General features: G+C 46.6%; 1 protein-coding gene across 2 annotated transcripts in view; it reads left to right on the top strand.

Annotated features, from left to right (window-relative positions):
- The first annotated feature begins 14,370 nt into the window (after window positions 1-14,370).
- CMTM7 (CKLF like MARVEL transmembrane domain containing 7) overlaps window positions 14,371-18,107 on the top strand; it is a 56,829-nt gene continuing 53,092 nt past the window's right edge. The window contains exon 1 of one of the 2 annotated variants that reach the window (XM_027585586.2): window positions 14,371-14,601. In XM_027585586.2, the coding sequence (XP_027441387.1) occupies window positions 14,449-14,601 (153 nt within the window). In that variant the 5' untranslated portion in view covers window positions 14,371-14,448. The remainder of the gene's footprint in view (window positions 14,602-18,107) is intronic. The other variant, XM_027585585.2, reaches the window with a different exon arrangement.

Below are 18,107 nucleotides of genomic sequence, written 5' to 3'. Positions count from 1 at the left end.
AGCAAACCTCACCTTGCCAGTCATATTGGAGCAAACATCATCAGCAGCTATCAGTCTGCTCAGTGACAATCCACCATATGGTAGTTTTTCCAGAAACATGCTCGACAGGAGGAGGAGGAGGTAATGAGGAGCCACCTGTGCAATTCAGTGCCAAATTCTCAAATGCAGGCTGGAACGGAGGACAAATGTCTGGAATGGGCCAGCGAATGCTAGCAATGGTTCTTGTCCCTTAGTTATGCACAGACTTCTCTTTTGGGTTTCTGAGGGACATGGCGCAAGGCATATAAACGGGATGAGGGTTATAATAAGCCAAGTGGGCAGACATGAACCAAAGGCAGCCCTGAGGTTTTTGATTTTTGGGGTGTTTGGGTTTTTGCTTTGGTTTGGGTTTTTTTCTTTGGCTAAGTGCTGGCTTAAAGTGCTGTTTGCACCTGTTTGCCCGTGCCCTAACCTGCCAGGCCCAACCAACTTTCGTCCCAGCCTGTTTCACGTTCCACTGACCTGTACCAAATGCCCAAACAAGCTTAATCTCACTTAGTCTAGCCTCACAGCAGCCCTGGGAGGAAAGCTGTGTCCCTTCCACTTTGCAGATACGGAGATTCATGCTCACAGTGGCTGCGAGGCGCCTGGACCCCAAGCCAGGGCTGCTGACTCTGAATCCAATGCTCTTTCCGCGCCGCTCTTTTCTTGACTCTCCGGATATGTTTTCTCTCACTTTTTCCCCATGTCCAAGTAGAGGGTGATTCTGTATGCACAACAAAGAATGCAGATTAAGCATGCATATTCATACTTAATTTTACTTTAATAGAACAGTGAAATTGATCTGACCTGTTTAATGAGAATCACAATTATTCTTGGGCTGCCTGGCAAGTAAACATAAATAAATGGTAAATAGTTTGTCCGGTATCAAATTGAAAAATAACAAAGATGCACTCTTTTGTGCCGGGCATTGTGATTAGTGCTGAGGATGTCAGGATAAAGGCCATGAAGAGCCTGCATACGTCAGAGGACTTGCTATGTGCTTGGCATGGTGCCGAGAGTTTTCCATGCTTTAACTTACCAAATCCTCATGGAAGGCATGGCTTGACAATGTCACCATACAACTTCCTAATCAAATGGTGGAGCTTATTTTACCACCCTCTAGAATCTGGGCAGGTCCTGTGAACTCATTAACCAGTAGAATATGTAGGAATTGATTATGTTCCAGTTCCAGGCATAGCCTTTAACGGCCCTGGCCCCTCGTCCTGCCTCCTGGAATGTACGCTGCAGTGCTCCCTCTCAGAATCCCGCTGTCTTGCTCTGAGAAGCCCAGGCCACATGGAGAGGCCACATGCAGGCACTCCATTTGACAGCCATAGCTGAGCTACCCGTCAGCAGCCAGAATCAATGGCCAGACATGGAGAGAACCTTCTAGGACGTCCAGCACAACCAAGACTTCACATGACTCGAGCCCTGGTACCCATCTGATTCCAATTGTGTGAGACCCTAAGGGAGAACTGCCTGGCTGAGCCAGGTCAAATCACGAGAACCGTATGAGATAGTAATAAATGCTTGTAAGCCCCTAACCTTTGGGGTGGTGCTGCAGATGATAATTGGAAAGGAAGTATAGGTATAAGTTTTCATCCTCATTTTACAGGTAGGGAAACTGAGTCCCAGAGGGGCTCAGAAACTTCCCAAATTCACAGAGTTAGTAGATAGCAGAGTTAGGATTCAAACCCAAGGCAGCATGACCTTGACCGGAGTTTCCACACATAATTTCTTCCCTCTAGAATCTCCCAGTCTGGGAAGAGAGACAGCTAAGCCTGAAGTGTGGTGCATCAGACGTTTGCAGCAGAGGTGCAGGACTGGGTGCACACACAGGAGTGAGGGGCCCACCTGTCTTTGCCATGTTGTCTTGCCACCTCTTCAGCCGCATCTAGCACCTTCCCCTCCTTTGGACCCCCGTGCTCAAACCTCAATAAACTTCATGCCCTCTGATACATCATGCCTCTGAGTATTTCTCTGAACTCACTTCTCCAACCACCAATAGCTCATTATCCTTCCATGGGTGGTTAAGATGGCCCCTCCTCCAGGAAGCCTTCCCTGAGTTGACAATCACAACTCCCTCTGTTACCTGACTCTATTCCCCCATATTGTTATGTGCTCCAAACTCCCTGGGTGAGGGAGTTCCTCTTCTATGAATTGTTCTGCCTGGCATGTGGAAGGGTCATGACACATGAGTCACAGATAACTAGGTGAATCCACTTTCTCCCCCTCCTCCCCCTCCCAGTGAAATTATCCCCCAGTAGCTCCTTCAGTTATTCAGATTGCCTGACATTCTATTACAGATCCAAGAAGTCTTTTATTTCACCCTTAGAAGTGGAGTCTTCTTGTTTAAATACATAAGGATATAAGGAATAATTACTTTTGAATGTTTGGTGGAACTCTCCAATGAAACCATCTGGACCTGGAATTTTCTTTGTCTTTCTTTTGTCTTTTTTATTGTTATGTTAATCACCATACATCATTAGTTTTGGATGTAGTGTTCCATGATTCATTGTTTGTGCATAACACCCAGTGCTCCACGCAAAACGTGCCCTCTTTAATACCCATCACCAGGCTAACCCATCCCCCCACCCCCCTCCCCTCTAGAAACCTCAGTTTGTTTTTCAGACTCCATCGTCTCTCATGGTTCGTCTCCCCCTCCGATTTACTTCCCTTCATTCTTCCCCTCCTGCTATCTTCTTTTTTTTTTCTTAACATATATTGCATTATTTGTTTCAGAAGTACAGATCTGTGATTCAACAGTCTTGCACAATTCACAGTGCTCACCATAGCACATACCCTCCCCAATGTCTATCACCCAGCCACCCCATCCCTCCCACCCCCCACCACTCCAGCAACCCTCAGTTTGTTTCCCGAGGTTAAAAATTCCTCATATCAGCGAGGTCATATGATACATGTCTTTCTCTGATTGACTTATTTCACTCAGCATAACACCCTCCAGTTCCATCCATGTCGTTGCAAATGGCAAGCTCTCATTCCTTTTGATGGCTGCATAATATTCCATTGTGTATATATACCACATCTTCTTTATCCAGTCATCTGTCGATGGACATCTTGGCTCTTTCCACAGTTTGGCTATCGTGGACATTGCTGCTATAAACATTGGGGTGCACGTACCCCTTTGGATCCCTACATTTGTATCTTTGGGGTAAATACCCAGTAGTGCAATTGCTGGATCATATGGTAGCTCTATTTTCAACTATTTGAGGAACCTCCATACTGTTTTCCAGAGTGGTTGCACCAGCTTGCATTCCCACCAACAGTGTAGGAGGGTTCCCCTTTCTCCACATCCCCGCCAACATCTCTCGTTTCCTGACTTGTTAATTCTAGCCATTCTGACTGGTGTGAGGTGGTATCTCATTGAGGTTTTGATTTGGATTTCCCTGATGCCGAGCGATGTTGAGTGCTTTTCCATGTGCCTGTTGGCCATTTGGATGTCTTCTTTCGAAAAATGTCTGTTCATGTCTTCTGCCCATTTCTTGATTGGATTATTTGTTCTTTGGGTGTTGAGTTTGATAAGTTCTTTATAGATTTTGGATACTAGCCCTTTATCTGATATGTCATTTGCAAATATTTTCTCCCATTCTGTCGGTTGTCTTTTGGTTTTGTGGACTGTTTCTTTGGCTGTGCAAAAGCTTTTTATCTTGATGAAATCCCAATAGTTCATTTTTGCCCTGGCTTCCCTTGCCTTTGGCGATGTTTCTAGGAAGAAGTTGCTGCGGCTCAGGTCGAAGAGGGTGCTACCTGTGTTCTCCTTTAGGATTTTGATGGACTCCTGTCTCACGTTTAGGTCTTTCAACCATTTGGAGTCTATTTTTGTGTGTGGTGTAAGGAAATGGTCGTTTCCTTCTTCTGCATGTGGCTGTCTAATTTTCCCAACACCATTTGTTGAAGAGAGTGTCTTTTTTCCATTGGACATTCTTTCCTGTTTTGTCAAAGATTAGTTGACCACAGAGTTGAGGGTCCATTTCTGGGCTCTCTATTCTGTTCCATTGATCTATGTGTCTGTTTTTGTGCCAGTACCATACTGTCTTGATGATGACAGCTTTGTAATAGAGCTGGAAGTCTGGAATTGTAATGCCGCCAGTTTTGCTTTTCTTTTTCAATATTCCTCTGGCTATTCGGGGTCTCTTCTGGTTCCATACAAATTTTAGGATTATTTGTTCCATTTCTTTGAAAAAAGTGGATGGTATTTTGATGGGGATTGCATTGAATGTGTAGATTGCTCTAGGTAGCACTGACATCTTCACAATGTTTGTTCTTCCAATCCATGAGCATGGAACGTTTTTCCATTTCTTTCTGTCTTCTTCAATTTCTTTCATGAGTATTTTATAGTTTTCTGAGTACAGATCCTTTGCCTCTTTGGTTAAATTTATTCCTAGGTATCTTATGGTTTTGGGTGCAATTGTAAATGGGATCGACTCCTTGATTTGTCTCTCTTCTGTCCTGTTGTTGGTGTATAGGAATGCCACTGATTTCTGCATTGATTTTACATCCTGCTCCTTTACTGAATTCCTGTATGAGTTCTAGCAGTTTTGGGGTGGAGTCTTTTGGGTTTTCCACATACAGTATCATATCATCTGCAAAGAGTGAGAGTTTGACTTCCTCTTTGCCGATTTGGATGCCTTTGATTTCTTTGTGTTGTCTGATTGCTGTGGCTAGGACTTCTAATACTATTTTGAATGGCAGTGGTGAGAGTGGACATCCCTGCCGCGTTCCTGACCTTAGGGGAAAAGCTCTCAGCTTTTCCCCATTGAGAATGATATTCGCTGTAGGTTTTTCATAGATGGCTTTTATGATATTGAGGTATGTACCCTCTATCCCTATACTCTGAAGAGTTTTGATCAAGAAAGAATGCTGTACTTTGTCAAATGCTTTTTCTGCCTCTATTGAGAGGATCATATGATTCTTGTTCTTTCTTTTGTTAATGTATTGTATCACGTTGATTGATTTGCGGATGTTGAACCAGCCTTGCAGCCCAGGGATAAATCCCACTTGGTCATGGTGAATAATCCTTTTGATGTACTGTTGGATCCTATTGGCTAGTATTTTGGTGAGAATTTTTGCATCCATGTTCATCAAGGATATTGGTCTGTAATTCTCCTTTTTGATGGGGTCTTTGGTTTTGGGATCAAGGTAATGGTGGCCTCCTAAAATGAGTTTGGAAGTTTTCCTTCCATTTCTATTTTTTGGAACAGTTTCAGGAGAATAGGTATTAATTCTTCTTGAAATGTCTGATAGAATTCCGCTGAGAAGCCATCTGGCCCTGGGCTTTTGTTTGTTGGGAGATTTTTGATGACTGCTTCAATTTCCTTAGTGGCCATAGGTCTGTTCAGGTTTTCTATTTCTTCCTGGTTCAGTTTTGGTAGTTGATACATCCCTAGGAATGCACCCATTTCTTCCAGGTTATCTAATTTGCTGGCATAGAGTTGCTCATAATATGTTCTTATAATTGTTTGTATTTCTTTGGTGTTGGTTGTGATCTCTCCTCTTTCATTCATGATTTTGTTGATTTGGGTCATTTCTCTTTTCTTTTTGATAAGTCTTGCCAGCGGTTTATCAATCTTGTTAATTCTTTCAAAGAACCAGCTCCTAGTTTCGTTGATCTGTTCTACTGTTCTTTTGGTTTCTATTTCATTGATTTCTGCTCTGATCTTTATGATTTCTCTTCTCCTGCTGGGTTTAGGCTTTATTTGCTGTTCTTTCTCTAGCTCCTTTAGGTGTAGGGTTAGGTTGTGTATTTGAGACCTTTCTTGTTTCTTGAGAAAGGCTTGTATTGCTATATACTTTCCTCTCAGGACTGCCTTTGCTGTATCCCAAAGATTTTGAACAGTTGTGTTTTTATTTTCATTGGTTTCCATGAATTTTTTTAATTCTTCTTTAATTTCCTGGTTGACCCATTCATTCTTCAGTAAGATGCTCTTTAGCCTCCATGTATTTGAGTTCTTTCTGACTTTCCTCTTGTGATTGAGTTCTAGTTTCAAAGCGCTGTGGTCTGAAAATATGCAAGGAATAATCCCAATCTTTTGGTATTGGTTGAGAACTGATTTGTGACCTAGGATGTGATCAATTCTGGAGAATGTTCCATGGGCACTAGAGAAGAATGTGTATTCCATTGCTTTGGGATGGAATGTTCTGAATATGTCTGTGAAGTCCATTTGGTCCAGTGTGTCATTTAAAGTCTTTATTTCCTTGTTGATCTTTTGCTTAGATGATCTGTCCATTTCAGTCAGGGGGGTGTTAAAGTCCCCCACTATTATTGTATTGTTGTCAATGTGTTTCTTTGCTTTTGTTATTAATTGCCTTATAAAAGTGGCTGCTCCCATGTTAGGGGCATAGATATTTACAATTGTTAGATCTTCTTGTTGGAGAGACACTTTAAGTAGGATATAGTGTTCTTCTTCATCTCTTATTACAGTCTTTGTTTTAAAATCTAATTTGTCTGATATAAGGATTGCCACCCCAGCTTTCTTTTGGTGTCCATTAGCATGGTAAATGGTTTTCCACCCCCTCACTTTCAATCTGGGGGTGTCTTTGGGTCTAAAATGAGTCTCTTGCAGACAGCATATTGATGGGTCTTGTTTTTTAATCCAATCTGATAGCCTGTGTCTTTTGATTGGGGCATTTAGCCCATTTACATTCAGGGTAACTATTGAAAGGTATGAATTTAGTGCCATTGTATTGCCTGTAAGGTGACTGTGACTGTATATTGTCTGTGTTCCTTTCTGATCTATGCTGCTTTTAGGCTCTCTCTTTGCTTAGAGGAGATATTTCAATATTTCTTTTAGGGCTGGTTTTGTGTTTGCAAATTCCTTTAGTTTTTGTTTGTCCTGGAAGCTTTTTACCTCTCCTTCTATTTTCAATGACAGCCTTGCTGGATATAGTATTCTTGGCTGCATATTTTTCTCGTTTAGTGCTCTAAATATATCATGCCAGTCTTTTCTGGCCTGCCAGGTCTCTGTGGATAGGTCTGTTGCCAATCTAATGTCTCTACCATTGTAGGTTACATATCTCTTCTCCCGAGCTGCTTTCAGGATTTTCTCTTTGTCTCTGAGACTCGTAAGTTTTACTATTAGATGTCGGGGTGTTGACCTATTTTTATTGATTTTGAGAGGGGTTCTCTCTGCCTCCTTGATTTTGATGCCTGTTTCCTTCCTCACATTAGGGAAGTTCTCTGCTATAATTTGCTCCAATATTCCTTCTGCCCCTCTCTCTCTTTCTTCTTCTTCTGGGAATCCCAATTATTCTAATTTTTTTTTGTCTTATCGTATCGCTTATCTCTCGAATTCTGTCCTCGTGATCCAGTAGTTGTTTATCTCTCTTTTTCTCAGCCTCTTTATTTTCCATCATCTGGTCTTCTATATTGCTGATTCTCTCTTCTGCCTCATTTATCCTAGCAGTTAGTGCCCCCATTTTTGATTGCACCTCATTAATAGCCTGTTTGATTTCGACTTGGTTAGATTTTAGTTCTTTTATTTCTCCAGAAAGGGTTTCTCTAATAACTTCCACGCTTTTTTCAAGCCCAGCTAGTATCTTTAAAGTCATGATTCTGAACTCTAGGTCCGACATCGTACTAATGTCCGTATTGAGTAGGTCCCTGGCAGACGGTACTACCTCTTGTTCTTTTTGCTGAGGTGATTTTTTTCGTCTTGTCATTTTGTCCAGAGGAGAACAGATGAATGAGAGAACAAAATGCTAACAGGTTAACAACATCCCCAGCAAATATACTCTATACAAATCAGAAAAGACCTGAAACCAGGGGAAAAGAAAGGGAAAGAAAGAAAAAAGAAAGAGAGAAAAAAGAAAAAGAAAAAGATAAAAACAAAAACAGAACAAAACAAAACAAAAAAACAGAATATGATCAAATATGATCAGGGTAGTGCATAGATCAGTGCCACACACTAGATTTTGGGTGTATTTTGGTCTGTTAGAAGAAAGTGCCTGCTAAAATTTTAAAGGAAGAAAGACTTATATATGTCCAAAATAAGGGTTGATACAATGAAGGGATGGAAGATGAATGTAAAGGTGAAACTTATAAAAGGTTTTATAAACGGAATTGATAAGAAGTTGTTTGAAAGAAGAAAGAAGAAGATTTAGAAAAAAGAAAAGAAAAAAAGATGGGAGAGACGTGATCAGGCAGGAGACTAGAACAAAGCCATACACTAGTGATTTAGGGTATATTTTGATCTGTTAGAAGAAACTGTATATCAAAATTTTAGAGAAGAACTTATATATATATGCCAAAAATAAGGGTAACTACTATGAAGGGATAAAATATGACTCTAAAAATGAAAAATAAAAAATGTTTTTTTAAAAAAGGGATTGATAAGATGTTGGTTGAAAAAGGGAAAAAGAAAAATAAAAAAAACAGTTAAAAATTAACTTTGAAAAACTAATGAATCATGGTAAAAAAGCCATGAATTCTATGTGCAGTATTCCCCTAGCGCTGGAGTTCTCCCGTTCTTCCTTGATTGGTAAACTTGGTCTTGGCTTGCTGGCTGTTCGTGCAGATCTTCTGGGGGAGGGGCCTGTTGCCGTGGTTCCCAAATGTCTTTGTCGGAGGCGGAATTGCCCCACCCTTGTGAGTCCAGGCTAAGCAAGCTGCTAGGGTTTGCTCTCAGGAGCTTTTGTTCCCTGCAAGCTCTCGGCACAGCTTTGGAGGACCAGGGTGAAAATGGTGGCCTCCCACTCTCTGCCCGGAGGAGCTGAGAACTCGGGGTTCCGCTCCTCAGTGTGCCCCCAGAGAAAATCAGTCAATCATCCCGTCTCCCCGGTCTCCGGCCACACTCCGTGCTCACCCGGCCTGTGACCGAGCGTTTCTATCTCTGGCACCCGACACCGTGTGGAGTCTCCAAACCCAGCAGATCCCTGCGGTGCACTCCCGTGCCGCTCCTCCTGGGGAGGGAGGGGAGTCTCCCCAGCTCTGCTGCTTGTTGGGACCCTGCTGGAGGAGCAGTGGCCCGAGTGGGCCGGGGATCACATTTTATGGCCGCCCCGAGCTGCAAGCCCGCGCCTCGGCTCCGTCTCTGCAGCCGGCTTCCCCGCTCCGATACCTGGGAGCTCTGCCGCACTCAGGCACCCCCGGTCTTTCTGTGACCCCGAGGGTCCTGAGTCCACACTGTACCGCGAGGTTTCCACCTCCTGCTTAGTCACTGGAGCGACGTCCCTCAGCGGAGCCGACTTCTAAAAGTTCCGATTTAGTGCTCCGCGGCTCTAGCACTTGCCAGAAGCGGCCGACGGAGGCCCCTCCCCCGCCGTCTATCCTCCCAAATATCGCCTCGGATTCACTTCTCCGCACGTCCTACCTTCCAGTAAGTGGTCGCTTCTCTGTTCAGAGAGTTGTTGCTACTCTCCTCTTCGATCTCCTGTTGAGTTCGTAGGTGTTCAGAATGGTCTGATCCCTATTCAGCTGAATTCCTGAGACCAGACGAAATCCAGGTCTCCTACTCCTCCGCCATCTTGCTCCGCCCCCTTGTCTTTTATTTTTAAGTAATCTCTACACCCAACATAGGGCTCAAACTCACAACCTGGAGATCAGGAGTTGCATGCTCTACCAACTGAGCCAGCCAGGCACTCCTTGAAGTAATAACTTAAAAAAAAAAAGATTCATTTATTTATTGATAGAGCACGTGTGTGCATGTGTGCGTGAGTGGGGGAAGGGGGAAAGGGAGAGAGAGACTCTTCACGCAGACTTCCCCTGAGTTCAGAGCCTGATGGGGCTTGTCCCCACGACCCATGAGATCATGACCTGAGCCGAAACCAAGAGTCAGACACTTAACCAAGTGAGCCACCCAGGCGCCCCTGGAATAATAACTTAAAAAAAATTGTAACATTTATTACTTGAGCCAAACACTATTGGAGGCACTGTCCGTGTATATTATCCCATTCATGTCTTACAGGTGCCCTGAGGGTCAGTTCTGTTGCTCCTCTTTACAGATAAGGAAATGGAAGCTCAGAGAGGTTGGGTAACTTGCCCAAGGACACATATCTACAAGAGATGGCACTGGGAGCCAAACTCTGGTGGCTTAGTTCCAGAGTCCTGCCCCTTGGCCACACAGCAGAGACAAAGGTTTCAGGGTCCCACCCAGAGCCAAGGACCAGATTTCTTGTTGGCCCTCAGTAATGAGCATACACTGCTCTCCATCCACTGGGTTTCAGCCACTCTGTTCCACTCAAGCCTCCTTAGTCCCTGCCATGGCCCTTCAGCCTCACAACTTTTGCCTTCTCTCTTGTGGTCCTTTGGCTTCTGCTTCCTTTCCCTGTTAACTGCTAACCCCTCCCAGTGCCTCGCAAGTCAGACTCCTCAACAGAGAGGATCTGATGGGCTTCTGTTGGGCAAAGCTCACATGTCAGGCTGCTCCAAATGCTGCTGGCCAAACCCTTGGTGGGCTGCTCCTGGCTCATGGGCCATCCTGGTCCAAGTGGATGTGGCCAAGAGGTTAGGGACACCTGATGTTCCCCAGAAGGGCCTGAAAGTCTGGCTGGTTCTCAGAGCCTAAAAACTTCTAAAACTTCAACTCAAAAAGGATTTAAAAGGATTAGAAGAGTGTCACGGACATGGATGCTTTTGCCTTCCTGCCTCAGGTTGGGTTGCCTTAACAAAATACCATAGACTGGGGTCCTTAAACAGCATACATTGCTTTTCTCACAGTCTTGGAGGCTGGGAAGTCCATGGTAAAGGTACTAGCCAATTGTTTCTGGTGAGAGCTCCTTTCCTGGCTTGCAGATAGCAGCCTTCTTGCTGTGTTTTCACATGGCAGAGAAGGAGGGAAAGAACTCTCCGGTGTCTCTTATAAGGGCACTAAGGCCATGGGCACTAATCCCTCATGACCTCATCCAACCCTAATTACCTCCCCAAGGCCCCATCTCCAATACCGAAACACTAGAGGCTAGAGCTTCAATGTATGAATTTGTAGGGGACGCAAACATTCAGTGCATAACACTGCCTAATATTCCTTCCCTTTTCTGGGACCTGCACCCTGATTTTCCTTTTGGGAATCACCCCTCCCCCACTCAGTTCCTGTGGTCCTGGAGAACTACCCACACACAGCTACATGGGTAGGTAGAAATTGCCCTGTCCAATAAAAATATCTACTCCCTGGATATAATGATTGTTTAAAAGATAGAGCCATGACCCATATTTGGACCAATCAGAAGGCCTGCTGTAGACTGAATTATGCCCCTCCAAAATCATATGTTGAAACCCTAGCCCCCAATGTGACTATATTTGGACATGGGGCCTTATGGGAGATCATTAAGGTTAAATGAGATCATAAGGGTGGGACCCCAATCCCATAGTACTGGTGTCCTTATAAGAAGAGGAAGAGACCCCAGATCTCCCCCACCCAGCCCAACTCTCTCTCTCACCCCCTGTCCCCATGCAGAGGGGTGAGGACGTGTGAGGACTCAGTGAGAGGGTAACTGTCTACAATCCAGGAAGAGGGGCCTCACCGGAAATCAGCCCTGATGGCCCCTCGATCTTGGACTTCCAGCCTCCAGAACCATAAGAACATAAGTCCTGACCGTGCCTGATTTGAGCACCTGGATCTACCTGAACTGGGTCTCATGTCTGCATACCGCAGTTACACAAGCCAATGAATTCTCTCTGCTTGAGTTTCATTTCTGTCACTTGCAACCAAAAGCACTGTGACTGATACAGAGTCAAGTCTCATTTTATTATATTCTTTCATTATATCTGACCAGAGATATCATCATAATTACACTGGTGTAAATGAGTTGTGGTCAGACAGTAACAGTCCAATTGAAGCCTTGGAACCTACACTCCCTCGGGGCAGGTGAACAGAGAAGAACTTGGAAATTCTTGAATTCTCACCGGCTACTTGGAGACCGTGCATCTGGTTGGCTTTCTCCTAGAGGGTGAAATCTTTAAGGGGGGTTATGGAGTTCTTTGCCTAAGCCCTTGCTCCTCCAAGGGGCAGCTCTTCTCACCAAAAGGCATCACCCAGTGTAGAAATCTCCATGTGCATGGCAGCAGGTCAGATCTATGGAGGCTTTGCTTGACACCAGGCAGCACATGGCCCTTGTACGGCCAAGCATCTTGCTCAAGCTCTTAATTGATCATGATGCAGTGATTAACTTAGAGTGGCTGCCAGCAGGGATTATTTCCTGTCTGGGCTGGATGGCCACATCAGCCAATAGCAGTCAGAGAAACCCAGCAAATTCTCAACTCCAGTGGCCTCAGGAAATGACAGTGGTTCTCAAACTTCAGCATGCATCTGAATCATGTGGGGGGCGGGGGGAACTTGCCAAAACACAGATTGCTGAGCCTCACCCCCAGAGTTTCTGATTCAGCAGTTCTGGGTGGGGCCTGAGAATTTATATTTCTCGCAAGTTCCCAGGGGAAGCTGGTGCTGCTGGTCTAGGGATGATACACTGAAAATCACTGATTTAGAAGATTGCTGGAGAATTGGATGAAAGCCCCTCAAAGGAGGAGAAATTATTCAGTGCTTGGTTTTTGGGTTTCCCTGAAACCTTCACTCCAACAAAGACCCCCCCTCTATCATCTCCGTTGTGGGTTCTGAAGCCTTGGAAAAGGACGGGAGTGAAAAATGTAAATTTACAGAAAAAACGATATGCAATACCAACTTCATGCTAGTGGGCATAGAGCTGGGAATGTTACGGAATGGTTGTGTGTCTGTCTGTCACAGCCGCTCCTAGGTACATTTACCTTTGTTTCATGGAGAAAGAAGTAGAGGTAGCAGGGGCGCCTGGGTGGTTCAGTCGTTAAGCGGCTGCCTTTGGCTCGGGTCATGGTCCTAGGATCCTAGGATCGAGCCCCGCATCAGGTTCCCTGCTCCGCGGGAAGCCTGCTTCTCCCTCTCCCACTCCCCCTGCTTGTGTTCCCTCTCTTGCTGTGTCTCTCTCCATCAAATAGATAAATAAATTCTTAAAAAAGAAAGAAAAGAAGTAGAGGTAGCAGGCAGTGTTATCTAAAGAGAAGACAGATAATGGAGTTAATTTTTTTTTTTTGGTCATGAAAATTACCAAATGTATACAAAAGTAGAGAAAATAGCATAATGAATCCCCAAATGCCTCAAACTTGGCAATGACAGGTTCTCCAAGTTGAGTGTTCATCAGAATCACCTGGGAGACTTGTCAAAATAGAGATTGGGTGAACATCTCCACATTCTAGAATTATCAAGACTTTGCCACATTGATGGCAGTCTTCCAATTGTACAGCACCGGTATCCTATAATCTCTGAGAGGCAGATTTTTTTGGTCATTCACAAATGAAGTTAGAAGTTCAGCCACAAGGACACTCTGCTCAAAGGGAACACTGATAACATATCTCCCCGTGGTAGCCCCGATTGGGCCTGTCTTCATTCAGAAAATAACCCTGTGTTGGGCTCTGCACTCAGTGTGCAGTCTGCTTGTCCCTCTCAGGAACAGAGGTTCCTTCCCCTGTTTTCTCTTTCTCAAATAAATAAGTAAAATCTTAAATAAATAATAGATAGATAGACAGACAGATAGATAAATAAATAACCAACCAACCCAGAAGGGAAGCAACACAGTCTGACACTTGGATAACTGTTTCACAACTTCTAATGAAAGTAAAGGTGGGCTCACCCTGTGACCCAGTAAATCCACTCATAGGTATTTACCCCAGAGAAAGGAGAGCTTAAGTCCACCAAAACAAACAAAACTTTCCAGAATGTTCACCAGAGCTTTATTAGGTACAACAGGAAGATCTCAAACGCAGAGCTGAGTGAGAGAAGCCGGACACAACTGAGAATATTCAGTACTATTTCAAGTATAGGGCCAAAAACAGGCAAAACGAATCTATAATGACAGAAAGCAGGATATTGTGGTGGCCTCAGGCTTGGGGGTCAGGGGGGTGCTATGAGGGAAGGTAGACTGGGAAGAACCTCGAGGCATCTTTGGGGGGTATTGGCACGTTCTATTAGTTGAGCTGGTGGTGGTTACACAGGTGTGCACATAAAGGAAAATTAATGGAGGGGAACCCGGAGGGTTTGGGCATTTCGGGGCGTGTAAGTTACACTTCGGGCAAGTCCTCTTCCCACACATCCGCAGCCACGCCCACACCAAACCCCAGGAGGCCCAGACCCAGCTGCGGCCCCCGCCTTGCCCAATTCGGAAGGGCCCGGCCCACCGTCCAGGCCAGCTTCCGCGCCTCGGCGAGCGCAGGGAGGCCGCGCCCTCCCGGGAAATCGCCGGGCAGCCCCTCCCCGGCCGGGTCCCGCCCGGGCCGGACCGGGGTCCCCGGCGCGGGTCCCCGACGCGTGCGCCCCGCCCCCACCGGCACCCGGCGACCGCCCGCCCGGGCACGCCCCGCCCCGGCCCCGCCCCCGGCCCGCCCCGCCCCGCTTATCTGGCCGGTCGGCCGCGGCCAGGCAGGCGGCGGACGGGCAGGGGGGCCGCGCGATGTCGCACGGAGCCGGGGTCGTCCGCACCACGTGCAGCAGCGGCGGCGGACCGGGGGCCGGCGCGGGGCAGCCGGGCGCGAGGCCCTCGGAGGGGCTGCTGGACCCCGTCTACCCCCGCACGTACTCGGCCCTGCTGAAAGTGGCGCAGATGGTAAGAGAGGCCCGGGGCGCGGGGCCGGGGTCTCGCGGAGAGGCCTGGCGGGAAGGGGAGCCGGGAGGTGGCGCGCCGGGCGGCTGGAGCCGGGCGGAGCCCGCCGGAGCATCTCGCCGCGGGCGGGGCGGGGGGACTGCGCCGCCACAGTCAAGTTCGGGGAGGGCTTTCCTTCGGAAAGTTGGGTGCGCTGCCCGCGCCCTGGAACTCAGCCCCGACGCCGCCCTTGCACCCACGGACGCAGGTCTCCAGGGTCCCAAGTTTTTTCCAGCCACCCCTCTGCGGGGCCCGACCCGCTTTCCGACAGAAACCACAGGCAAAAGTTGCATTTCCTCTTCCTTCCTCTTCTCCGGGCCGCGCCGCTTCGAACCCGAGCCGCGGGGTGGAAGAGTCGCCCGGGCGGCGCGCTGAGGCGGCGGAACCCGTCCTTCTCCCCCTCGAGGCCTCCTCTCCCCTCCCAACCCAGAGAGCAGGGCTGCCCTGCTCAGGGCGCAGTTTCGCAGAAGAGAGGAAGTCCGAAGTTCTCAGTTCCCTGGTGGGGAAAAGGGATGGGGACCCTGAGGGGCAGCTGCCCTGGACCCCTGCCCCCTCAAGTTCAAGGGAGGGTCCAGGTCTCAGGGGGCCGCTGGAACGCCGAGGATCGATGGGGAAGGTCCGTTTTGAGGAGCCTGTGCACTAACTTGTCCCCTCGCTAACCGTTTGGAGTATCCAACCCTGTATTTACTGTTTTTTCCTATGTGTACATACCTATGATAAAGTTTAATTTATCAATTAGGCGTAATAGGAGATTAACAACGACTAATAATAAAATAGAACAATTATAACTATATACTGTAATAAAAAATATGTAAATGTGGTCTCTTTCTCAAAATGCCTTATTGTACTGAACTCACCCTTCTTGTGATGATGTGAGGTGATAAAATGCCTGACCGATGAGATAAAGGGAGGTGAATGATGTGGGCATTGTGACCTAGCTTTAGGCTGCTATTGATCTTCTGACTACTCAGCAGAACACAGGGTCATCTGCTTCTGCCCTGTGGTTGACTGTGGCTAACTTAGCACAACTGTGGACGGGTGGGGGGTGGGGGGTACTACAGTACTTATTTGGGGGAGCCAGAGTCACCTGAAGTGGGGGTCACCTGTGGAGCCAGGCAGGCTAAAAGTCTGAGCCCTGAGTATGTGTGGTGCAGGAACCTTCCACCAAGGCTGATGTCTGGCCCGTTCTCAAGGTCCCCACTCTTCTTTCTTCCCAGCTTTTTCTTCTTTAAACAAATTTTCGTCTTAAACACCTTTCCCATTAGTTTGACGTGTTTTGTGCCGCTAGGTTGGGCTGTATGTGACTCCACTCATTGTAATGTTTGCGGCAAAAATGGTGGGTGGCGGGGAGTGGTAGTTTGGAAGAGGGGTGTGGAGGAAGGAATGTGGCATAGGAACAAGATTACACATCCAGAAGCTAAGGTGGGCCAGTCGCAGGGTGCTGGATGCAGTGAGAGCTGGTTGTGAATCCATAGCACTGTTGTTCTGGTCTGTGTAGAGGGGGCTGTCATTTCCTGCTTAGGCCAGATCAGAAGGGAGGGGGACTGAGTTCTCTTTTCTCTAAGAAGAGTGTCTGGATGGACCAAAAATTAGGAAGTGTTAGCTACTACCAACAACAGCAAATTGTGCTGAGGAGTGTTGGTTTTGAGCAGGCATTTTTTGGCTCAGGGTAAGACTGCTAATCAGCCAAATAGAGGGGACCAGCCCACCTCTTTGTCCTTAAAAGGTGGGCGGGGGTGAGACAGACCCTAATGGAGCACTGGAAGACATACCATGAATCAAATAATGAGTTCGGTGGACAAAAATTGGAATCAGAAGCCTTCATCTGGTCCTTGAGTTTGATGGACAAAGGTAATGGGGTCAAGAAGGCTCCATGTTGGTCCAGGAGTTTGGTGGATAAGGGTTGTAGAGAAGAGAAAGCTCCATTTCATTGAAAGCTCCTCAGCTAGCCTCTTGCCTGTGTCCCTTAAGTCACAGGGCTTGTTGTTCCATAGAAGGGAACAAAGACCTAGAGAACGGCTTCTCTGTTGTGCCTCTCTTAAAACCAGGCTGTTGGGATTCTTACCCCTTCTTCCTTCCCTGGGGAGGCCCCTGTGATTGCAGGCTGGTTTGAGCAGACCCCTTGGAAGTGAACTTGCCCTTGCAGGGTGGTCATATTGAAAGGCTCTTTAGGGTTGTCCACCTGGGCCTCTTGTCTAACTCTTTCCCATTCTCCTCCTCTTCCTCTTTTCTGGGGCCTGCATGGACATTTGATATTCTTTCATCTCCTTTGCCAGAAACATTTGCATAGCCAGGAGTTAACAACATTGGGGAAGGGCAGATGCAGCTGAAGTGGTACCACCAGTGGGCACTGTATCCATGGGGCTCCGATTTTGACCACTGATGTCTCATTTGCATCCCCAATAGGCTGACCCGTATGTCCTAGACTTCCCATAAAGTGTTTTCCTCCGTCTAATCGACAGACCTGTCAACATATTACCTTAAGAAATAATTGAAAAGGCTGTTCCCTTTTCAATAAGGAACAACTTCCTTTCTTTGCTTTGAGTCTCTCCTGGGTCCACCACCACCAGAAAATGAGGAGAGATAATGGAAGGAAAGTGAATTTCTCAGTGAATGTTGGTACTTTTCTCTTTAACGAATCTTTATAATCTTGTGGCCCCAATAGTTTAGTTTCTTAGGTCTTCCTCTTTAGACCAGAGACTGTCACATTTGTTGGCCCTATAGGAGTGGGTTTCTTTGTTGTTGTTAATAGGTCTATTTTTTGAACCTTACCATTGTTCTTTGTAAGGCACTAGGGAGAGATGACTGGGTGCCTCAGTTGGTTAAGCGTCTACCTTTGGCTCAGGTCACGATCCTAGAGTCCCGGGATCGAGCCTGGCAGCGGGCCCCTTGCTTGGCAGGGAGCCTGCTTCTCCCTCTGTCTGCTGTTCTCCCTACTTGTGCGCTCCCCCGCCCCCCCGACAAATAAATAAATAAAATCTTTAAAAAAAATAAATGATGTACTAGGAATTCCATACTATACATCATGTATGTGTCATTAACTGTTTTTAAGGATCATGTGAAAGAACATGTTTTGACAAAGAAGAAACTGATTGAGAGGTTGAACTAGTAATATCCCACAGCTGTCAGCAGCAGAGCTGGGGCTGACCCAGGCCTGACGGGCTTCGTGTGCCCAGAGACCCTGCAGAGTTGTTGCTTGTTAATAGATCTAGGGAAATCAGTGCCCACTGAGGTACCTCTTCACACCCAGTAGGATGGCAGCAGTAGGAAAGACATGATATCAGGACAGAACAATGTGGAGGACGTGAAGAAATCAGAGCCTTCATACATTGCCAGTTGGCCGGGGGTGTGTAAAAGGGTGCAGACACTTAGGCGAATAGTCTGGCGGTTCCTCAAACAAACATGGAGTTGCTGTATGATCCAACGGTTCTGCTGCTAGGTAGATACTGAAGAGAAGTGCAAACACTTCT

This window comes from Zalophus californianus, chromosome 1, assembly GCF_009762305.2.
Source record: "Zalophus californianus isolate mZalCal1 chromosome 1, mZalCal1.pri.v2, whole genome shotgun sequence".
Classification (NCBI taxonomy): domain Eukaryota; kingdom Metazoa; phylum Chordata; class Mammalia; order Carnivora; family Otariidae; genus Zalophus; species Zalophus californianus.
Note: the sequence above shows the minus strand (reverse complement) of the source record. Positions and strands in the feature narration are given on the sequence as shown.